Here is a 21,417-nt window from a genome sequence, read left to right as displayed (position 1 = left end):
ATTTCCTTCCAGTTTCTTGAGTGGGCAAAAAAAAAGAGGGAGTGTTGGAACCAACCCCAAAGCCTGCTTGTCATCAGCAGCCTCGCTTATTTACGCATCAGCAAGTAAGTTGGGCACAACAGATCCCATGTCTCCCCTTATTGATCAAACTCTTTAAATGGTAAAGCTTCCAAAAAGCTCGAGAATCACTAATCTAAAGGCAAAAGAGCAGCATAGTAATGACTAGGACCTAGTCACAAAGTGTGGCTCTGCCCTTTATGTCTATGATCTTGGGCGTGTTATTTAACCTGTTTAAACCCATTTCCTTATTCATTTTTATGGTAATAGGGTATTTTCGAGGATTAGATGAGATAAACATAAAATAGGATTTAGCACAGTACGTGGCAAATAATAATTGTTAAATAATATTTGTTCATGCTAATAATAAAAGTCAGTGGCTCCAGATAACAAAAGCCTTTCCACAAAGACCTTTCTGTGGTCTCGTTTCTCCTCTCCCTTAGAGCTGGAGAGGAGAAATCGAATAAGAGTTGTATTTCCTAGAAACAGATCTCTCAGGGGGCCTGGGCAGTAGTTTCTGCTGCCAGGATCTGCTAAAGGAGGCCTTCAAGGAATCTCTCTACGGCTCTTTGGGGCTCTAAAGCCCACCAAGACTTTCTCTGCTGATCTCTCTAGAGTCGGAAGTTTGGGTTCCAGACACACAAAGGTTGGAAAAGTCCCATTACTCTTTGCTAATTATAGACTTAGTGGCTCTTCGGCCTCTCTGTGGTTCGGACCCTCCAGGCTTGTGGAGACCATTGTTTGAGTCTTTCTCCCTCTGTCCCCCTATGCTTTTCTTCTCCTTGCCTTTGTTGCTGTCCCCACAGAGGGCCTAAGTTGCAAGGCTGTCTGTTCACAGCTGCTTCAAATACAGACAGCTAGATTTTCTTGTCACGTTTGTGGTCATAGCTGTTACTTATTCCTCCTTGAATTAAAGAGCCTGTATTGTGCCTCCACATGGAGCTTCTGGAATCACCTCCTGGGATCCCTTCAGGCTCTGGGCTTGCTAGAATGACAGCATATCTCATGCTGGAAGCTCTCCTACAAAAAAGCTACAGCCAATTTGCTCATTGACGAAAAGTTTGCTACTCTCCTGGTTCAGAAAGGGTGGGCTGAACAGACCTCTTTGATTTGCAAAGCTGGTGCCGTATTTTCAGATTCCGTTGACTATGGGGGAATTTGTACATAGAACAGTTTCTTCTGAGGGCTATAATTTGGATTTTAAGGGCTGCATCATACAACGTTTTCATGTTCGAATGGAATCAGATGTGAGGGAGTCTATCGCTTTGTGATTCAAACTCATTGAACCACTTCCCAAGGAATAAAAATCTCCTCTATCCCAACTACCCAATGTTGCATTTCACCCAGACAGAACAAAGTCCCTGCAGTTGAGGGAGCCACATTGGCTCTGGGAAGAGCAAACAACTGGGCTTTTTTACAGTGGACGTGGGTAAGAGCTTAGACCTCATCATGAGCCTGAGTCTTGAAGGGTCCACACACTCTGTGCAGCATTTCCAATTCCACTCAAGGATCTAAGTGGAGAAGGAAGCTGCTTACGGCCCCTAGAGCTGACCCCAGACGGTCGCATGTGATCAGGCCTTATCACTTCTCTAATCAAAGTTTTGAGGCCCAGGTGTCTGGGGAGCTCCTGGACTGACAAACAGCAGCCTCTCCCAGATGTCGAATGTCAAGACAGATGCTCCTGGAGCCTCACTAGTCCAAACGCTGGGACTCTCCAAGCGACCCTGCTGCAAGAACTGCCCTCTCCATTGCTAGACAGAGGGAGAAGCAGAGGATTGCAGGCCTCTTTCCTGCCGGAGCTTAGCGGGAATGGAGCCATAAGGGAGCTGGTTTGGCCTCTTTAGACAATGAGATGGGCAGACAAGCCAGCTCCCCTCTAGGTGTTAGGGCCAAGTCTGTGTCTGCCCCTTGCTGATAGGGACAGCCAGGCTTGGTGGTAGAAAACAAAATAGGCCTTTTGGCTGTCCTGGAATTTTCCACAGATTCAGCTGGTTAGCTAGAGCTTTACATTAAGTTTTGGGGGCCAAGCCCAGCTAGTAGTAAAATCTTACTTTCCCTTGTTTTGTTTTCTTGGCATATTTTTAATCTAGTGACCTTGCAAGAGGAGTGAGTAGTCAAAGGTAGGATTTGGGTATTATTAGATATCTTGGGTCTTCTTGACCAAACACCGTATTTATCACTTTTTAACATCCCATACCATGATTAGGTTCCCAGTTTTGGTTGCCAGAAAGTCGCTATTCATTCTACTTATAATCTCACTTATTAGAAGTTCAATATATTACCTCCAAAAAATAGTGATTGGCAAAATACAATCAAAAGATTAGAAGCTAAACTCCTTCATATAATATGTTATTCATTCTCTGTTGTCTTGCCCAAAGTTGGCTGTTCAATGATATGACAAGGTCAGCAGGGACTCCTAGGGCCTCATTTCATGGTGTCCTCTTTAAATGAAGTTAACGTCCGTAACAGTCAGCTCCACACCCATCAGGAAGGGTGGAGTCTCCATCCTATCCTCTTCCAAACTGTTCAACGCCCTGCCCCCTTTTTCTGACCCAGCTTCAGCTGGCTGCCCACCTCCGGGCAGGCGTGGGCCCAGAGAGTGCCTATTTTACAAGTAATAGTTGTTATTTTTGCTTTGTTTTTCATTTCATTTTAACATACACAGCCTTAGATCAGAAACCATTCTGTTCCTTAGGCCTCAAGTGACTAGATCTCATCGCTCAGCTGATGCCAGGGCTGCTTAATTCAGAAAATTCCTCTGTGAACTCTACATGCTTGGAACACATTATGCACTTTGCACTTTGATAATATTAATTCTTAGTAGTCATTTTTCCAGCCTGCAGAAAAGACCCTGACCTTAAGGGACTGGTCAAGAATTCTCATTTTGAACATTCCAAATTTACTTCATCGGGTCAGTTAAAATACTTGCACATTTTTATTCTCAGTCAATAGGAGAAAAACTGAACAATGGAGTAGATAACTGCTTTCTACTTAAAAACTCACAGAGTGGACACCAGAGACCTTGTACCTTTATAGACTGCTTATTTACCCAACTGTTATTTCATTGGAAACATTTTGCAAATTGAGGGAGCAGGCATTTGGCCTGTAGCAGTCGAGTCAGAATACCTTACTCTGAGCTCTGGATCCTCTAGGAAATCCCTAGTTAAATGAATAACAACTATCAAGCAAATAGCTTTGGGAGAAATGGGGCTTAGGGTAACCGTTAGTAATTTATACTTAATTGTGAGCTGGTTTAATCCATTTTCTCAACTTCTAGGGCAGATTAACTGAATGGGAACATTTTGAGAGATGAGCAGAGGAAGAGCTAGCGATAATTGTGCAAAGAGCAGAGTTATGGCTTCGGACATCTGTGTCTTCAAGGAAGGGAAAGTGCTTAAAGTAGAAGGGCTGCTACTGGGTAAAGGATATGAAGCTGCAGAGGCCATTTTAGAAGAGGGCTTCCCTTGGTTCAGTTCTAAATGTTGGCTTCAATTAGGCAAAAAATAAAATGAAACTTCCTAACTCTGAAAGCCACTGCGTGTTACGAATGCCACAGTCACAAATTCTAGTTATCCCAGAAAGTAGTTCTCAAAGCTTTTCATATTCAGGTACATACTTACTTGGAAATAAGTCTGCAGTAATTCATCTTAAGGATCCGGAGTTGTTTGCAGCCTAACTGAAGGTGTTTGAGCATTTGGTCAGTAAGCAGGACACAACCAGAAATATCCAAAATGTGCAGGTAACGGCATTTTGCCGATAACATCTCCATCGCCGAGTCAGTAATCTGAACACACAGCCAAAGTAAGAACTGATTATTCCCACGGAGTCCACCCCCGGGAAGGAGAGTGTACGAGTCCGTTTGGGCTGCTATGACAAGATGCCATCGACTGGGTGGTCTAAAGAACAGACATTTATTTCTCACTGTTCTGGAGACTGAGAAGTCTAAGGTCAAGGCGCCCACGGGTTCAGTTTCGGTGAGGGTCCTCTTCCTGGTTTGCAGATGGCTACCTTCTTGCTGTATCCCCACGTGGAAGAGAGAGCGCTCTAGTTTCTTCCTATTCTTGTTAGAGCACTAATTCCATCATGGGGGCTCCACCCTCATGACCTCATCTAAACCTAATTACCTCCCCAAACCCTCGCCTCCTAATACTGTCACACTTGGGGGGAACATTTTAACATATGAATTTGGGGGTGGGACACAAACATTCAGTCCATGACAAACAGAATCAGGACTCTTGCAGATTCCCTTTAACCAACTCATCATGTGACACCAATAGACTTTGTGATCTTGCTGTTATTTTCATCTTAGAGTTCTCTGGTTTGAATGGGAAACGTCATCAAAATTCCCTTAGTAACACCTGTCACGGCAATATGAGAAACTTATGAAATGTTGCAACACTGGGATTTGGCTTTACTTGAAATCCACTCTAAGGCATCATCAATTTGGAAACATAGGTCTGATAACATCCACGTGTTACGAAATTATCAAATATATGTATAGCCCCTCAAGAACTGCAGACGGGGTCAGATCGCTATGAGAAGGGATCTGGACATCTCTGACGGCTTGTGTGTGGAGTAACATGGTCCTGGAAAGGGACAAGTGGGTGAGACAGACGTTCGTGGGCAGGGAGAGAGAGAAGAGCAGAAGCCACAGAGACTACATGAATCTCAGGCCCAGAAATTCTGCTGAGGGTTCTCACAGCTTGGGACTTTGCACAGATGTTCTGTGGAGGTAATTCAACTCCACTTCTTAGATTATTTCACTTCCTCAAGGTCTAGCTTTTGAATTTATGGCTGAACTGAGGCCTGCTGCAGAATCAACTAGAACACTCTCCCCAAAGAAATTTTTTTTTCCAACTGGATTTAATTTATTTTAAATGTTTGAGCAGTCTAAAAAACATGCCTTGAAACTTGGCTCTTGTTTTTAACATAAAGTTGAGAGAATTGTGCAGAAAAACCCTTCCATTTGAAATGCACACTTTTTAAGTTTGGAAAAATAGATGTTGTCATTGTCTAAGTATGCCTTGTTTCCAGAACATGCTCAGTACCAAGGTTTAACACTGCAACTGATTCTCACAAAAAATGCCTTCAGACATTCCTGCCATCCTAGTTGGGTCTCTGAAGATCTAATGTCACTGGGGGGAGAAAACAAAGCCCTCAGAACTGTAGAGAAAGGGAAAGACAAGGAGGTGAGGGAAAAGTCCAGGAGAGGTGGAGCTCAGAGTGCTGGGTTTTACTGATACTGCAGGAGCTGAAAAGGGACTCGACGTTCCCTGTAAATCAGAAGCTCAAGATGCTCAGTGAGTGAGGTGATGTTGTAGGGACTTATGGCGGCTAGGAACTGGAGGTGGAGATGACTGACTACATTCTTAACTCCCAGATAAAGGTCTTGATCTCTGTCCTATGGAGCAGAGGTTATGTTATTCCCATTTTAGTGCTGGGTAGCATGAGGTCATGACATTGGCCGTAAGCTGGTTGCAGGGAAGAGCTGGTCTTCCAGGAGATGGGTAAGGTGACCATTGAAGATTGACCATGAGGCTTTGGGACACCTAGCCTAGAATGAGAAGCCAGACCCTACTGTGTGTTATGGCTCCTCAAAAGCAGTGTAGGTGGAATATGTTAGACTGGACCACAGCTTTATAATTTCTGGGTGAGGAGTATTCAGATTTGGCCCAAATTATGGCCACAACATCCTCTGAATCAGATGATTCAGATTCATTTGACCCACACAGATAGTAAAGCTAAACCCTTCTTCTCCCTTACATTGAGGTTCTGGAATAATCTACTTCCCCTCCTTCCCCCCCTAGATTTTCCATGTAGAGTGACTCATTTCTTAATATCTTATTTATGTAACATCCGCCTCAGATTCTAGGCTGCAAGACACTATCCACTGCACAGTTTATAGAAGGAGTTCCCTTAGTTTCTCCTTACCCAAAACAAAACAAAAAATGAAAAAAACACCCTCTGCTCCCAATTGCTGTTCTCACTGGAGCTTTCCTTTTCTCATTCTCCTACTTTCCTCCCTCATTAGTAGAGGCACTAAAAAGCCCAGGGTCCATCTGTGCCAGCCTTACAGCTGGGGCAGTTCCCAGGGAGCCGTGTGTTGCCCACGTGTCCTCACTTCCATGTGCAGTGAAAGCGGGACCCCTGCCAGTGTGACCGCTCAAGCTGCAGAGGCTCCATGGTCAGTGGCGCTCGTGTGCTGAGTTCCTTGACCCAGCTTGCCTCCAGAACCAGCTGATGCTGACCAGAAAGACATCTGTTCTCCCTAAATCTAAACAAGTACGTTACTAAACAAAAAGAACTTTACTGTGAACTTTCTAGCTTAATTTCATCACGATTTACCACATCTCCCCCCACCACCTCCTGCTCCCCACTGCGGCACAGTTAACTGTGGAGGAGTCAGGAGTCCAGCATCACTCTCTTAATCCACTAACCGCACAGACCATCCCCTTTAGAGACTTTGCTCTTATGCCTGGTAATCCTTGACTGTCTGCTCATGATTGATAGTGGAGGGACAACAACTGATGGGACAGTCTGCGCGCAGGATGTGGGCCTTCTCTACTTTAAGCTTCGGTGGTGTAGATGGGTTATTTGTTAGGAAACCCCCAGATGTCAGTATTTTTCAGTCTTTTATCTTGGGCTAGTCAGAGTCCCCAGAAAAGAAGCTTCAAATCCCCTGCCTGGAGGGAAAGACCTGGCAGCCGAATTCAGGATGCTGTGTTGGAAAACCTGAGTGTCTCCGCCTTCAGCAGTCAGTCACTTAATTCCTGTTTTCACTTTTGAACCCAAGCCCTCAGTTATACTGTGTCGTGTCTCCCAGCCCCAACAACCTCTGTCTGACTATCTGTAGAGCACACAGTAGAGCAATTACGTCCCCCAGAGGACATTCAGCCATATCTGGAGACATTTTTTTATTGTCATGACTGGAAGTTTGGGCGCTTGGGTGCTACTGACATACCGTGAGTAGAGGGCAAGGACGTTATTAGACATCCTCCAGTGCATAGAACCACCCCGTACTACAAAGTAGTATCTAGTCCAAAATATCAAGAATGCTGAGGTTCAGAAATCTGGCTGTAGGAAGTAAATTTCCGATCTTCTGATGAGGGTGGGGAAGGGCAGTTGCCCGGAGACGTGGTGGAGGGGAGGAGACCTAGGGATCTATCTATTTCTCGAGACCTTTTAACCAGTCTTCTTTATTTTAGCCATCCTCTTAACTTAGTTCCAGAGGTATGCAGTGCGGCCGAGTTTGATGATTATGGTGTAAATCAATTTTTTTTTTTCCAGCTTTCTCTACTGTTGGCTTAGGATTCAAAGCTGTCTCTGGTCTGCTAAGTTAGTCCATCTATTTTCAAGTTTCCAAAATTTTGTTGCTCTTGTCTCCTCTCCTGTTTTCCCTATAAATATGGGCCCTTTCCCTTCTTCTGCACTTTTGGTAGGGTTTCAAGAGGGAACAAAAGTATATGTGTACATTCCATCTGTCATATTAATCCAGAGCCAGGATTGTGTCTTTCTTGACATGGAGATATGTTCATAATATATTAAGAGAAAAGAAAGTAAGTTACAATGTACTTTTGAAAATATGATTCTATTCTTAAAAAAAAAGATAAAACACAAATCTTCTGTAACTATTTCTAATGTCTTTGTATATAGAAAAATTCTAGAAGAATGAGTATAAAATGCCAACAATGGTTATGTGTGGATGGTGATATGACAATGGATTTTTATTTTCTCCTTTATGCTTTTATATGCAGCCCAAAGATTTTGCCATCAGATGTCAAGAAAAATTACAAAACGCTTGAAAATAAAACAAAAGATGATTGTATGTCCTTTCAGTGCCATACTGGAAGATAGTTTAACAGGCCAGCCTGAGGAATTCTAAACAGAAGTATGCCTTTGTTTGACATCTATTTACTATTGATTAAGGCCCAAACTCAGTGAAATTACACGCTATAATTTGATATATGTTTGTCCAGGAGAGATGCAAATTATTTCTGTCTGGTAGAAACTGTAACTCCAAGGTTACAGATTTATTACCTTATAGAACATTAACCAATTTTAGATCTAACTTAACAATCACATTCCCACATTCTTTCTTCAGTTCCTATAAATACTTGGCTCCATCAAATGCTTTACAAACTGGCTTTACCATTTTGCTGGTTTTCTCATTGTTGAGTTAAATAAATCTTTAACATATTTTTATATTTGTATGAGAATTGTTTTTAACTTTTTGAAAATTCTCCCTTGACACAAATGAAATCATAAAGCTATTTCCAATTTGGGGAAAGAAAAAAAAAAAAAGCTAATGAATACTTCAGACATGGCAAGGAAAACAAGTTCTATCGTGAATTCAACCCTTGATGCTACCCTGCCCGGGTTCTTTGGCAGCGCTTCGACTTGACATGTCTGAGCTCTGACGCCTGCACGTACCTTTGGACAACCAGCAATGCTGAGAGATGTGATGCAAACGCAATAAATGGCCAGGACTTTAATAATGTCATCTGACAGCTGGGGGCAATAAGAGACATCCAAGTGTTCCAAGAGTAGTGAGCCTTTGCAGAACACCTGCAAGAAATTCCAAAGGCAAAGATTTTTCCTTTTCTTTTCCTTAATCCTTATTCAAATGTTGTGTACATCTCTAGATGTACCGTCTCCATCTTACCCATAGCAGTTTGTTTAGTATGCATTTTAGTCCCTGAAATAATATAGATGTGTTACATCATGTTGCAAAAAAAAAAAAAGCAGCCACTACATCCAAAATTTCTTTACAACAGAAGATATTCATGCAGCAGCTTAACAGCAGTAATATTCACATCCCTCCCAACAGGATTTGGTTTTTCCTGAAGTTAGCACTAATGAAGTTCAACCCATATGCTTAGTCATTGTTAAAGTTACATTCAGCCAAGTGAGCGGAGGAGAAGAAATATGGAGGTGAGAATCAGAAGGCAAACCCTCTGGAATTGACAGGGTAATGTAATGGAAACAGTCTTTGGAATCAGGCAACCTGAGTTTTAATTTCCACCACTTATTAACTCCGAAACCTTAGCAAGTCACTTAATCTTTCTGAGCCTCAGTTTTCTCTTCTTTAAATTAGGGACAGTAATAGCTACCCTCTAAGCTTGTTCTGAAATGCCAAAATGTTCATCTGAAATCTCTAGGGCTCGAAAAGGCCTGGAAATTCTTTCCTTTGTCTCGTAGTTCTTGGTTTTCATTGTCACTTTTTCATTCTCAGCTGTTATACAAGAACAAAATGATCAACAGAAATAAACCTAACAGTAATTGTAAAAATATCTTAATAAATCAAGGCGAGTGGAAATTGGAAACCATGAGCAGTTCAAGATAGCACTAATGCTGTCCTTAGAAGAAAGGTCCCTCCCCCAAATTGTGAGAATTACAACCACCAGCATGTCCTCAATCCCTCTGGAGGTTTTGCCTCACTGTGAAGTACCTCAAATTCTTAGAGCCCTCAGTAAGTGATAGTTTGCCATTCATTTCAGATGTAGATATTAGATTTTAGCAGCCCTAGTGGGCTACCAGGAGAGCACTCTTTATTTATATGTAAAAACGGTGTCCATCAGACCACCTGTCATTTTCCTCTCAGAACTGAGGGAAGGACCTGGGCCGTAGGGGCAGTTCATGGCCATCAGGATGGCTCCAGAGGTAAAAACACCAGTGGGCTTCGCTCCCACTGAGTACGCCACTGTCCTCTTACTTTAGCCCTAAGGAAGACTAGAAAGAACTAGTCAGTCAACTATTTTCTTTAATAAGTTAACAGAAGAGAGAAATTTCCTGAAGAGGCAGTTTAGCACAGCAGAGGAGACCAGGACTGTGGCATCCGACAGCGCGGGCTTATAAGCCCGGCCCCGCCGCCATGTGGGTTGCTGGAATTCTCTGAGCCGCAGTGTCTCCTTGGGTAAAATGGGAATGATAACACCCATATCAAAGGATAGTTGACTATATGAAATTATATGTACACCTGAAATGGCTCCTAACACAAAGTAGATTCTCTACCTAGCTAGCTACAAAATTTTATATACAGGGTTCTTTGAGAGCCAGGATAGCATATTGGTTAGTGCTTGGGACACAGTAAGTACTTGATAAATGTTAACTATTACTGGGATTTGCATATGACACCAATAATAATAAAGACGCACGTTTGCATTGTACTTGGAGGAAAACTAAAAGATATTGGTTATTTTTATTTAACCCTAAATCACAGCAACCAGCAGCGATTCGTCTGGCCTCTGGCCTCATGCTGAACTGGTCCTTTTCAACTGATTCAGCACTGATAGTACTTGACTCCTTCAGGTCTAATGGCTAACTTTGTATCGAGATCTGTCTTCTCTAGCAACTAAGTGATGTCAAAAATTGGGAGGGGCGGCTTGTCAGGAGATAGTGAGGTTCCTGTCGTTGGAGATAGTCAAGCATAGAGGGCACACCCAGTGTGGTGCAGAAGGAATCGAGCTTTGAAGGATTGGAATGAGTGATCTTGAATCTCAGCTCAGAGATTCAGCAAGTTTTTTAATGAGAATGCGGTAAGTCTCTCAGAGGTACCGTCTGGGACTCTGTTGGCTTTTCTTACCCCTTTCACAAGCATTGTATTCAAAATACAGCAGGTTCTCGGTGAATACTAGCTGGTCAATCGATCCTTTCTAAATGTCTTGAAGAATTCTTTTTTAATCACACAAGAATTCTTAACATTGCGAGGAGTAGGATAACATTGTTTGCTACTTACAGAATGAATAGGATTCAAGGAACCACAGAAAATTTAAAGCAAGAATGAATATTTAAACTCTAAGGATAAATTATTAAAAGATGAAACAAGCTTTAAAGTGGGACTCCAGGCTCTTAGTGTCTGAAAACCCTTTTCAGCAGCATCTGTCAACGTCTCGGACTGCTGGAATGAGTTCTGCTTTAAGCCTTTTTTTAAAACTCTAATAGTCTTTGAAGTTAAACTTTCTGAGAGGTTTTAAATTAAAGAATAACTTATAAAAGTGATTAGAAGGTCTATGATACATTCATGGTAGCATTCTCACCCATGGAAAATCTGAGGCACAAAGATTGTTGGTCCAAGGCTTTATGCTTGGCATAAATCAGTGCGGATCCAAGAAATAAGCCAGAACTTTCCCTCTTTTAGAATTCATATTTTCCTTTGGAGACATATAAGTCATACTAAATACTTAAGTCTGCAGGCATGTTTCAACATAATCACTCATGAAATTTCATTTCTGCCCTGCAGATAAGATTATTCTATGCTTGAAGAAAATTTACAAATCTCTCAGCGAGTTGAATCATTTCTTCTCTGTGTCTTCTGAGCTGAGTCACGGTATGGGGGCTTAATGACTACATTCCTCAACTGGGTATGTAGAGGAGATTGAACTTCTCACGTTTACCGGCTGTCACAATAATGCGCTGCAACAGGTGACAGCTCCCAGCCTTAGAAAAGCTCACCTCACGGTGCATCCTCATGGCACCATCTCTTCACCATTTGCTTCGTTAGGTTGCGATTCATTCTACCACAAAGTTTTGTGGGGTTTTTTTTTCTTCCTATTGATAATTCTGGAAAAATCGTATGCTGTCAAGAACCATTTTCTGTAAGGACGATTATTTTTGGCTGCCTCAGAGGCTGAAATACAACTTCCACAATTTTAAGTTATAAACTGAATTCAAAACTGCCGTTTCTCGGGCCTCGTATATTCCATGTGGTGTAGAGCTACATTCCACCAAAGACAGCCTTGTTCCCAGTAGGCATCAGAGCAGGAGGCAGTGGTCGTGGCCTGGGCACACAAAGCTGGGAAATCACAGCCTCCCCTCCTGGTGAGATGCCACTCCTGCATTCCCACTGCCTGCCAGGGAAGCCAGCCTTGGCAAGAGGAGTGTGCTGCTTTTAAATATGGAGAGGACTCCGGAAGAGAAAAGGGGCGAGACCAAGGCCCAAAACAAGTATTTCCAAAAACTTTTATGATGAAATTTTTTACCAAATTAGATGGTGATTTGCAGGATAAACTTTAGCTTCCAGCCAGCTCAAATGTGGCTTACTCCACGAAGTTCTCCTCAATTCCTCCCTCTAGAAGAAATGCTTCCAAACGCCTAGAGCTTTTTATCTGTCTTTCTCACCTTCTACTTGCATTATAGCTATTTGTATAATTGTCTTATCTTCTGCATCAACTATAATTAACTATAATTCTGCCTTCTTCAGGGCAGAATCCATGTCTAGTTTATCCTGGTGGCCCCAACATCTGGCATGCAAAAGAAGTTCAAGATGGGAGACTGTCCTTAGGGAATGGAGAATGCCTCTTCGCACAGGAGTGAGGAAAATGGGCTCCCATGGGTCACTCTCAGAATGGACGTCCAGTCCTTCCTCGCACTCTGTTCAGTAACTGCCAGAGGCGTTGTACGAGGGTGATCAAGAGCACAGAGTCTGGGACCCGCTAGCCTCAGCTCAAATCCTGCCACTTAGAAGTTCTGTGTCCCAGATAAAGTGCTCAATCTCTTCATTCCCCAATTACCTCATCTGCGACATGGGGATAACACGGTACCTTAATAAGGCACCCTCTTCATAGACTTGTTGGGGGATCAAGTGAGTTAATATGAAAAAAGCAATTGAACAGTACCTGGCCCATAGGAAGCAGTCAGTAAATAGTAGCTAGTACTATCATTTGTATTCACTGCTTCTCTATGGCTATGACTAAGAAATTTTTTAAATCATGCATACCATAGTAAAAATATTTTGAGCATATACTTCCAATAAATGTATATTAATGTACTTGTAAATTATATAGACATACAATTATTCAAACTTATAAAGCATATAAAGACAGAAATAAAGTGCATGAGATAAAAACAAATCTAAATAGAAGTTCTAATCTTTTCTTCTCACACTGAAATAGATTGTCTTGTTCATTTGCCAAAGTAAACACTTTCTCTGGAGACATTTGGTTGTGTCAACACCTTTGGTTGTCAGCAAACCTTGATGACTTTGGCTGCACGGATGCTGGGTAAAAACAAAGGAATTACTTATAAAATACAAAATGTGGCGAGTGCATAAAAAGATGTCAAATGTGGGGAAATTAAAGAACAAGAAGGGTAAGCAGTAAAAGAGAATGTATATTGGAAAGAAGACCGGGAAAAGAACAAAACAAAATATCTTTGAATTATAATTTGTAGAAAAAAAAATTCCAGAACAGTTTCGGGTTTTAGACTTTTATCTGCAAAATTAAAATGAGCCAGGATTGGACTACCCAAAGATCAATCAAGTATTTTTCTTGTGGCCTGTGACATAACCCATACTTTTTCCATTTTTCTAAGATAAATAAGAAAAATGGGTGCTCAGTGGCCAAATTACCCGGCACTCCTCCAGGGGCCTCTGTGGGACAGGAAGAGCATGGAAATTACTTAAGCTGTCATAATCAGCCTGAAAGAATTGATAGGTTTCTGTTTGCACAGCCAGCCACCCTGCTTGTTCTTTTTCTCATTCTTTCCCAAGAAAATGGCAACCCAGAACTTTTACTCTAAGAACAAAGTCACACTGTCCTCCTGTAACCTTTTCCATTTAAGGATCTCGGGGCAATAATGAGTTCATAAACCATCAGTGCCGCTTTGATCTCCCATTTTGGGGCATGATGTGATAAGAGATGATGTAATCAAGGGAGGCTGCCAGTCTCGTGGAATGACAAAGGGCCGGGTCTGAAGTTGCGTCTGTGGCCTTGAGCAAGTTACTTAACCTCAAGTTTCCTCATCTGTTAGGGGAGAATGAAAACAACTGTCTACCTATCTCACGGGCTCATTGGAAGATGGAAAGAAAATGTGTACTCCAAAAGCACTTGGCAGAGATAACACCCTATACAAATGCTAGTTTCTGCCTGTCAGCAGTGGAACCAGAGAGATCCTGGAACAATCTCATGTGCTGTTTAAGACCTGAGAACACCACCTCACCACCTTCAACATGGAGAAGGCTTTGGGAGGACCAGCTACTGTGCACAAAATTTAACTGCAAGTTGATAGAAAGGGTTATTAGAAGTCATAACATGGAGAAATCATAGCTCCCGTGAAACAGGCCACAGGCACCCAGATCATGTTGGATGAGGTACAATGAGCAACGCCACACATGTTGCATAAAAGAGAGATCAAAACAGATTGGCCGCTTAGGTTTAAGAAGCAAAAGAAACTCATACTATTGCAGGAAAGTGGGATTCTGATGTTTATTTTTCCTGCCTTTTTATTTTTGTGTTCAGACAATCTGACGGGTTTTGTTTAGCTTTTGGCAAGTTTCATCTTACCTAGGATAAACTAATGTTCCAGGAGCAGCTTAAAGGTTGGGAGAGGTCTCCGAAGGCTTGTCTTCCTTTTAACACATTCTCTTACGGTTCTTCTCTGTGGATGCTCAATGTGAAAATCACAGATGTGTGCATTCATTCAGCAAGTCCATCAGTGCTTCAGTTGTCCGAGAATGGTTCTCCCCAGTAGGGGTGGGCAAGAAGCCAAGGCTGGCATGGGCTGCTCTCAGTTTCAGCTGTTTCTCAGCCAGGAGGACATGGTACTCACGACTCCAGTATCGCCTGGAACCTTAGAAACTGATGAGCTGTCAAATTCCACATCCTTTGAAGTCTGGCAAAATTTCTAATTCTGTTGAATTGCTTCTACGATTGGAAACACACTAGTCTCAGGAGCAACAGAGAATACTGAGCTTATTTCTTTTGTTCACAGCCTTTGAAGAGAGAATAATGCCTAGGTGTCTCGGTAGGAGTCTGTTTGTGACTCCCAGTTGATGCTAGGTGCCTTAGGTCTCTGAAGGGTATGTTGTTCTACTGTAAATTCTGGGAGACCATTCTTGGCATGGACAGCCAGGAAGCACAGATTTCTGTAACAAAGCCCTTATTTGTTCCAGGTTTTGTGGGAGTTGCTGTTTCCACAAGGTGCCGGATTCCCCCATCTTAATTCTACCAGAGGAATTCCTTAGTTCCCCTTCCCAAGACCTTGGAAAATGATTCTGAACCTGGGACCTTCTTGGATCTTTATCACAGACAGTTTTATCAATTATTTCTTAATGGTAACCTGGAGTATTGGATGAGTAAAGAATTTTCCTGAGCAGAGAAATAAAGTGTCCCAGACGTCTGGATGTTCCATCTCCCCATACAGAAGATTTCAGAACCTACACTGCACCAAAGGCTGAGGATTGAGGCCATTTTGGACAGGGATCCTCTGTTTGTGGCTTCCCTTGCAACCCGTACACATAACTTTATCCCTGGAGAAGAGGTAGAGTTGTTGAAATCTCATGCTTTGACAATTCTTGAATGACTTAATCTTGGAAACCAAATAGAAATCAATGTTGGTTTTTAAAGAAACTGTTGCTATGTGGAGACAAACATCTAATCCATCTTTGGCATTATAAGTCAGTATGTGTCAAAGGCCACTGAAATCAGTTTGGGTTGAGCACTAGGGGGTGGAGTCTATCAACTTATGAGCGTGATTGATGAGAATCTTACATAAACAACATTTTATAACTAGTCAGAAAGTTTAGTGATTCAAAGGAAGAATTTAAGATCTGAAAAGAGTGACTGGGGAGTAATCCAGTTCTTGCTGTTAGGGCAAGAATAAATCCAATTCTTCTTACACTTTAGAGGGAAACCTTCAGAGCAGGCTGGCCGTGGGCTGTTCTTCGGGAGGAGGACCCAGATAGGTCTGTTGTTGAATGAGGTGGGTACTCCTGGGCCTTTCTGACCTGAGTATTGATATAGATGCTCCACGCTGGTCAGGGCTTCAGTTCTCCAGCACAGGTGGTCCAGGGTACAAAACTGAGAACCTTGAAACCTCAGTTCCCCACCTGGGGAGTCAGCCTGGAGCCGACCCACATCTACAGAACTACTTGACTTACTGGGTCTCTGAACATTGACCCATTACTGACCCTGAACATTTCTGGGTCAGGCTGAAAGTAAATGAACCACAATGGATCTTGCTCTGCTGTTCTCCCAGCTACAAAGTAGCTCCTGGTTTGCCCACATGGCCACCCTTCCCAGTCCGTTATTCCTTGATCCCTCCTCTCTACTCCCCTGTTTGTAAATCAAAATAAGTCTGTTACTAAACTAAAGGTCAAATAAAGAGCAAAATAAAAAGTTTGTTACCCAAGAGAATGGAAAAAAGAGGTTAAAACACACGGAAGATTAAAAGAGAAAAGGAACTTATTTCAAATGTCCACGCAGTTAGGACAAGATTGAGGGTCTCAGAAAGAAGGAACCCTAAGAGAACAATGAAGGAAGTAGCAGTTCCAGTGTCTTTACTGCTGCTTTTGCCCCAGAGACGAAAGTCTTTAGATACCTCTGTGACATCAGAGAACATGACATTGACCTAGGCTATACGGTTAGGCTCTTAAAATTCACCAATGATGCCATTTTCGAGGTCTCAGTAAACCAGCTTATGAAGAACATAGGCCACAAGCTAGACAGAGAGACAAAGAGAGAAGACGAGGCTGAACCACGACCACACGCTTCTTATTTCTCCTCTGTAGTTACCAATACTGCCCACTGCGTTCTGCTTGCAGAGCTTTAAAAAGTATGTTAAAGATACTTTTTTCATAATTAATAAAAGACAAAGTAGGCCATGTTTGGGTGTGAAGAACAATGACAATTATCTAAGTCTTCATCTTCACCTCCTCCCCAAACCACAAAATCTACAGAGAGAACAAATGAAACTGCACAGGGCCCATACATTCATCAGTACCAGGAGACAGAGAACACTACAACCTTTAAATTACCTATAAGTAGGGTAAAAACAGAGAGAAATTCCAACAGCACTCCCTTAGCCCGCCTGCAGCCCTCACACGCCTGTGGATAGAGAGTGGGAGAGGAGATTCTTAAAAGACTCTGTCATAAGACTAGAGAGGTGAAGACGGCTTAGAAGCAGCGCAGACAAAACCACTCACAGGAAGAGAAAGCGCAACGATAAACGCCGCGATACGGAAAAGGACTTGGTAGTTCATAGCCCCGGCTACGTGAATGGCTATGGGACAGGGCTTGAAAACGAGGGCACCACAAACCCCGGAGGGAGCCAAGTCAGGTGCGTGGAGGTTATCCCTAACCATGGCTTCACCCTGTCCCCATCCAAGCTCTCAACAGTTTCATGGATTCTGCTACCTTTATGTTCTCCACTTCATTCCCTTCTCTCCGGCCTCACTGTTACTGCCCTCAGGCTGCTATCCTCTCTCCCCTGGACTAAAAGAAAAGCTCTGAATTGATATTCCTACCTTTAATCTTTTTTTGGTCACCTTTAATCTTGATAGCCGTCTTCTGTCCCCTCTGCCCTTCCATCTAATTTCTGCATTTCTTATTAAAGTGATTTCCCAACAGATGAGTTTGCCTTGGCTTTCCCATGCTGGATTAGATAGCTGAACTGAATCCTCCTATAGCTTCCTTTATCACAGCATACTGGCTAGAATGGTCACTCCAGAATTAGACATTTTATACTCCAGCCCATGAGCTTGCTTGTTTCATCACTTGGGGCGAGATTCTTAACCTCTTTGAACCTCAGTTTCCTTGTCTGTAAAATGGAATCAATAGTATTACCTACCTCATAAAGTAGGTAATTAATACATGGGAGATACCTAGACAGTGCCAGGTAGGTAGTAGGTGCTAAATTAACGTTAGCTAACGATCACCACATGGTACTAGTTTTTTCTGCTTCCAAGTCTGTGCATTCCACTAGATAGCCTCATCATTTCTTAAAATTTTTGAGTGATTTATCCTGTTTTCAAAAAAACATTTTCTCAGTGTCCACTACATAGAAAGTCCAGTCCAAATCTTTTCAGTACAATCACTGAGCTAGATGTCACATTTTCACAAAATTAATGAATCTGAACAGGACAGTATGAATATGATCTACATGAAAGCATGGAGTTATTCATCCAAGTTGAACTTAATCATCTAAAAACAGCTAACTCGACGATTGCAAATAGTATCCTTGTATTGTACTAAGGAAGCTTAAAAATCTTTCTGAATGGACATGACCAGAGTACTGAACTTTGGGGCAGCCCACACTCTGTCTATATGCACACAGTCAGCCCACAAGGCTGCACACTGCAGAGAGCTCAAAGAGAGCAAGCTCATGAGATCCACAGGTGCAGTGCTCACCAGCAACGCCTGCCTACCAGCCCAGCTGACCTATAGCTCTCTGCCCTTGGCTTCTGAGCCCCGCCATTCTCTGACTTCCTTCTTGGGCTCTCAAGATCTGCTTCAGAGCTTGCTTTGCATTTGCCATCCCTTTTCGATGCTATTGATTCAGCCAGCATCCACAGATCCAAAAGTAACGTTCCGGACTTCCAGTTTCCAGTCTATTGTCAGAATTTGGAACTTATCGCTCCCAACCTCAAAACAAGAAAAAAGCTAAGCAAACTGAAAATCAATAACTCTTCCTAGATCTGTCAGATAATTGAGGTCACAGAGCAAACTGCCACCCTGAAGACTGGAGAGAAAGGTAAATATGGAGAATCATGGCTTACTAGGAGCAGAAGCCTATGGCCAGAGCCAGTATCGGTTGGAATATTATAAGGGTAATTGACTAACTCCTGGAGACTGACAGTGGATTAGCTTGAGAGAAAAATTTCTGGGGGCCTAGCTTTGGGTGAGCCCCTATACTTTCATGAGTTTTACCTCCAGGAGGCCCACAAAGTTCTTAGGTTGAAGATCAGAGAAAAATCTGCTTGTGCTGCCCGCAAAGAGAGGAGAAAAGTAACCATTTTGAAATATCTCCAGAGCAGCTGTTCTCACTAATAAACGCCTGCCCTCAAGGGAAGTTATTTTACCAGAGCCTGACCAACACGGGTTTTACCAGAGCCAATCCAGCAAGGGGTAAGGGAAATACCCAATTCCAGCACCCTCTACCCTTCTTGTCTTACCTAAGTGTGGAAGGAGGTGGGGTGAGAAGCACTTGTAAAGATAACAGCCCTGGGGCACAGGCCATTAAAAGACTGAGACCTAATCAAATGAATATAGCCTATGACCCCCCACACACACACCTTACCACCGCACAAATAGGACTCCAGTATAATAACACCTTGACGAAAAGATTAGAAATCATACTAAATGTGCTCTCAGATCATGATGGAATTAAACTAGAAGTCCATAACAAAGATGGCTAGAAAATCTCACAACATTTAGAGATTAAACAACACACTTACTTCTAAATAACATATGGGTCAAAGAAGAAGTCTCAAGAGAAATTTAAAAATATTTTGAACTAGGGGCTGGCCCCGTGGCCGAGTGGTTAAGTTCGTGCGCTCCGCTGCAGGCGGCCCAGTGTTTCGTTGGTTCGAATCCTGGGCGCGGACATGGCACTGCTCATCAAACCACACTGAGGCAGCGTCCCACATGCCACAACTAGAAGGACCCACAACGAAGAATATACAACTATGCACGGGGAGGCTTTGGGGAGAAAAAAGGAAAAAATAAAATCTTTAAAAAAAAATATTTTGAACTAAATGAAAATAAAACAAAATTTATAGGATGCAATGAAAACAGTGCTTAGAGGGAAATTTATAGCATTGTATATTTTAGAAAAGAAGAAAGATCTAAAATCAATAACCAAAGCTTCCACCTTAGGAAACTAGAAAAAGAAGAACAAATTAAATCCAAAGTAAGCAGGAAAAAAAGAGATAATAAAAACTAGAGCAGAAATCAATAAAATTGAAAGCAGGAAAACAATAGAGAAACTGAACCAAAAGCTGGTTATTTGAAAAGATCAATAAAATTGATAAACCTCTAGCCAGATAATCAAGAGAAAAAAAAAAGAGAGAAGACATAAATTACTAATATCAGAAGTGAAAGAGGGGCCATCACCACTGATCTCATAGTCATTCAAAGGATAAGAAAGGTATAAACAACTTTACACCCACAAATTTATAACCTAGATGAAACAGATTAATTCTTTGACAGAAACAATCTACCAAAACTCACACAAGACAGGATAAATAATCTGAATAGAACTATACCTATTAAAGAAATTGAATCAACAATTAATAACCTTCCAAAACATAAAGCGCCAGGCCCAGATGGCTTCACTGGTGAATTCTACCAAACATTTAAGAGAGAAGTGATGCTAATTGTCTACCATCTGTTCCAGAAAATAGAGACAGAGGGAATACTTCCTAACTTGTTTTATGAGACCAGCATTTCTCTAATAACAAAACCACATGTAGACAAAAGATAGAAAAAGACCATGAGAGAACAATATCTCATAAACATAACAACATATACACACAGTGGCATATGCATGTAATCTAACATACACTAAGATGTGTATTATATTTAATTTACACACACACTAGACATATAGTTATGCAATTACACACATTTACATGTAAACGTATGTAGTCTAACACATGCTAAAACTTGTACACAATTTGCACACACATACATAATACATTTACAAACACATTTACATGTAAACACACATATGTGCACACTTTTCACTGCATACACACATGCGTAAGTCCTTGTGATGGGTCCTAACTGCACCTGATTTTCTCCTCTTTAATCAACAACTATATCAATCTATCAACACTGAAATAAAAATTTTTGTCTAGCTTTGAGGTTTTCACCCACAAATAATGTGCATAAAGAAAAATATGCTCATTTATATGTATAGATATTACATTAATGTATTTATAGCATACTTCATTCCCAAAAAAAGGGAATGAGAACTGTGAGCTAGATTAAGAGAGTATAAAAGCAACCAGAGTAAATAATTAGATTTATTCCATTGGTTCTATGCAAACAACTTAAAAAGACAGAAGTTCCAATTTATCTGTATTGTAACATCCTGATCAAACCAATCCTTTTGCCAAAGTGACAGTCTGTTATTTAACTAAATTCATAAAATGCTCAAGGGCCAGGTTTCTTGAGAAATGCTCAGTTACGACTGTTGGTAACATCTCTCCCCAGACGCATGTGCCTTTCAAGAGAACCAGATGACTTTAGTTTAACATGACTATTGAATGTCTCATGTTCTCAGAAAAGACTGAAGTTGGAGAAAGTAATTAAAACCAGATCCTAAAAAGTCAACGCATCTGAGGCTGCAGACACTCCATCTGCCATGTGCTGTGGTTTCCAGTAAAACACTAAAATGAGGTAATTTTTTGTTGTTATTATATTAATGATTCTTGCAAAACTGAAGCAGAGTAAAAATGTTTATCTTCTCATTTTTCTCATTAAATCATTATGTAGAATATGTTTCCAATGTCTTGTGCTAAAAAAAAAGAATCTCCTACAGTTACCTTTTTTAAGTGACAAGAAACAGAATTCCCAAGAAATTGTGGATAATCTCAACATCTCCACTTAATCACCTTATTACTCCCTTCCCTTCTCTTTTGTA

At 41.6% G+C, this 21,417-nt stretch overlaps 1 protein-coding gene across 1 annotated transcript in view; it reads right to left on the bottom strand.

Moving 5' to 3' along the window:
- Window positions 1–21,417, bottom strand: part of FBXL13 (F-box and leucine rich repeat protein 13) — a 208,222-nt gene that overhangs the window by 2,481 nt on the left and 184,324 nt on the right. Inside the window, exons 19-20 of the mRNA XM_014850486.3 lie at window positions 8,488–8,622; window positions 3,678–3,841 (exon numbers count right to left, since the gene is read on the bottom strand). Of these exons, the coding sequence (XP_014705972.1) occupies window positions 3,678–3,841; window positions 8,488–8,622 (299 nt within the window). The remainder of the gene's footprint in view (window positions 1–3,677; window positions 3,842–8,487; window positions 8,623–21,417) is intronic.

Source organism: Equus asinus, chromosome 1 (genome assembly GCF_041296235.1).
Source record: "Equus asinus isolate D_3611 breed Donkey chromosome 1, EquAss-T2T_v2, whole genome shotgun sequence".
NCBI lineage: Eukaryota > Metazoa > Chordata > Mammalia > Perissodactyla > Equidae > Equus > Equus asinus.
This window is presented reverse-complemented; position numbering and strand designations above follow the sequence as displayed.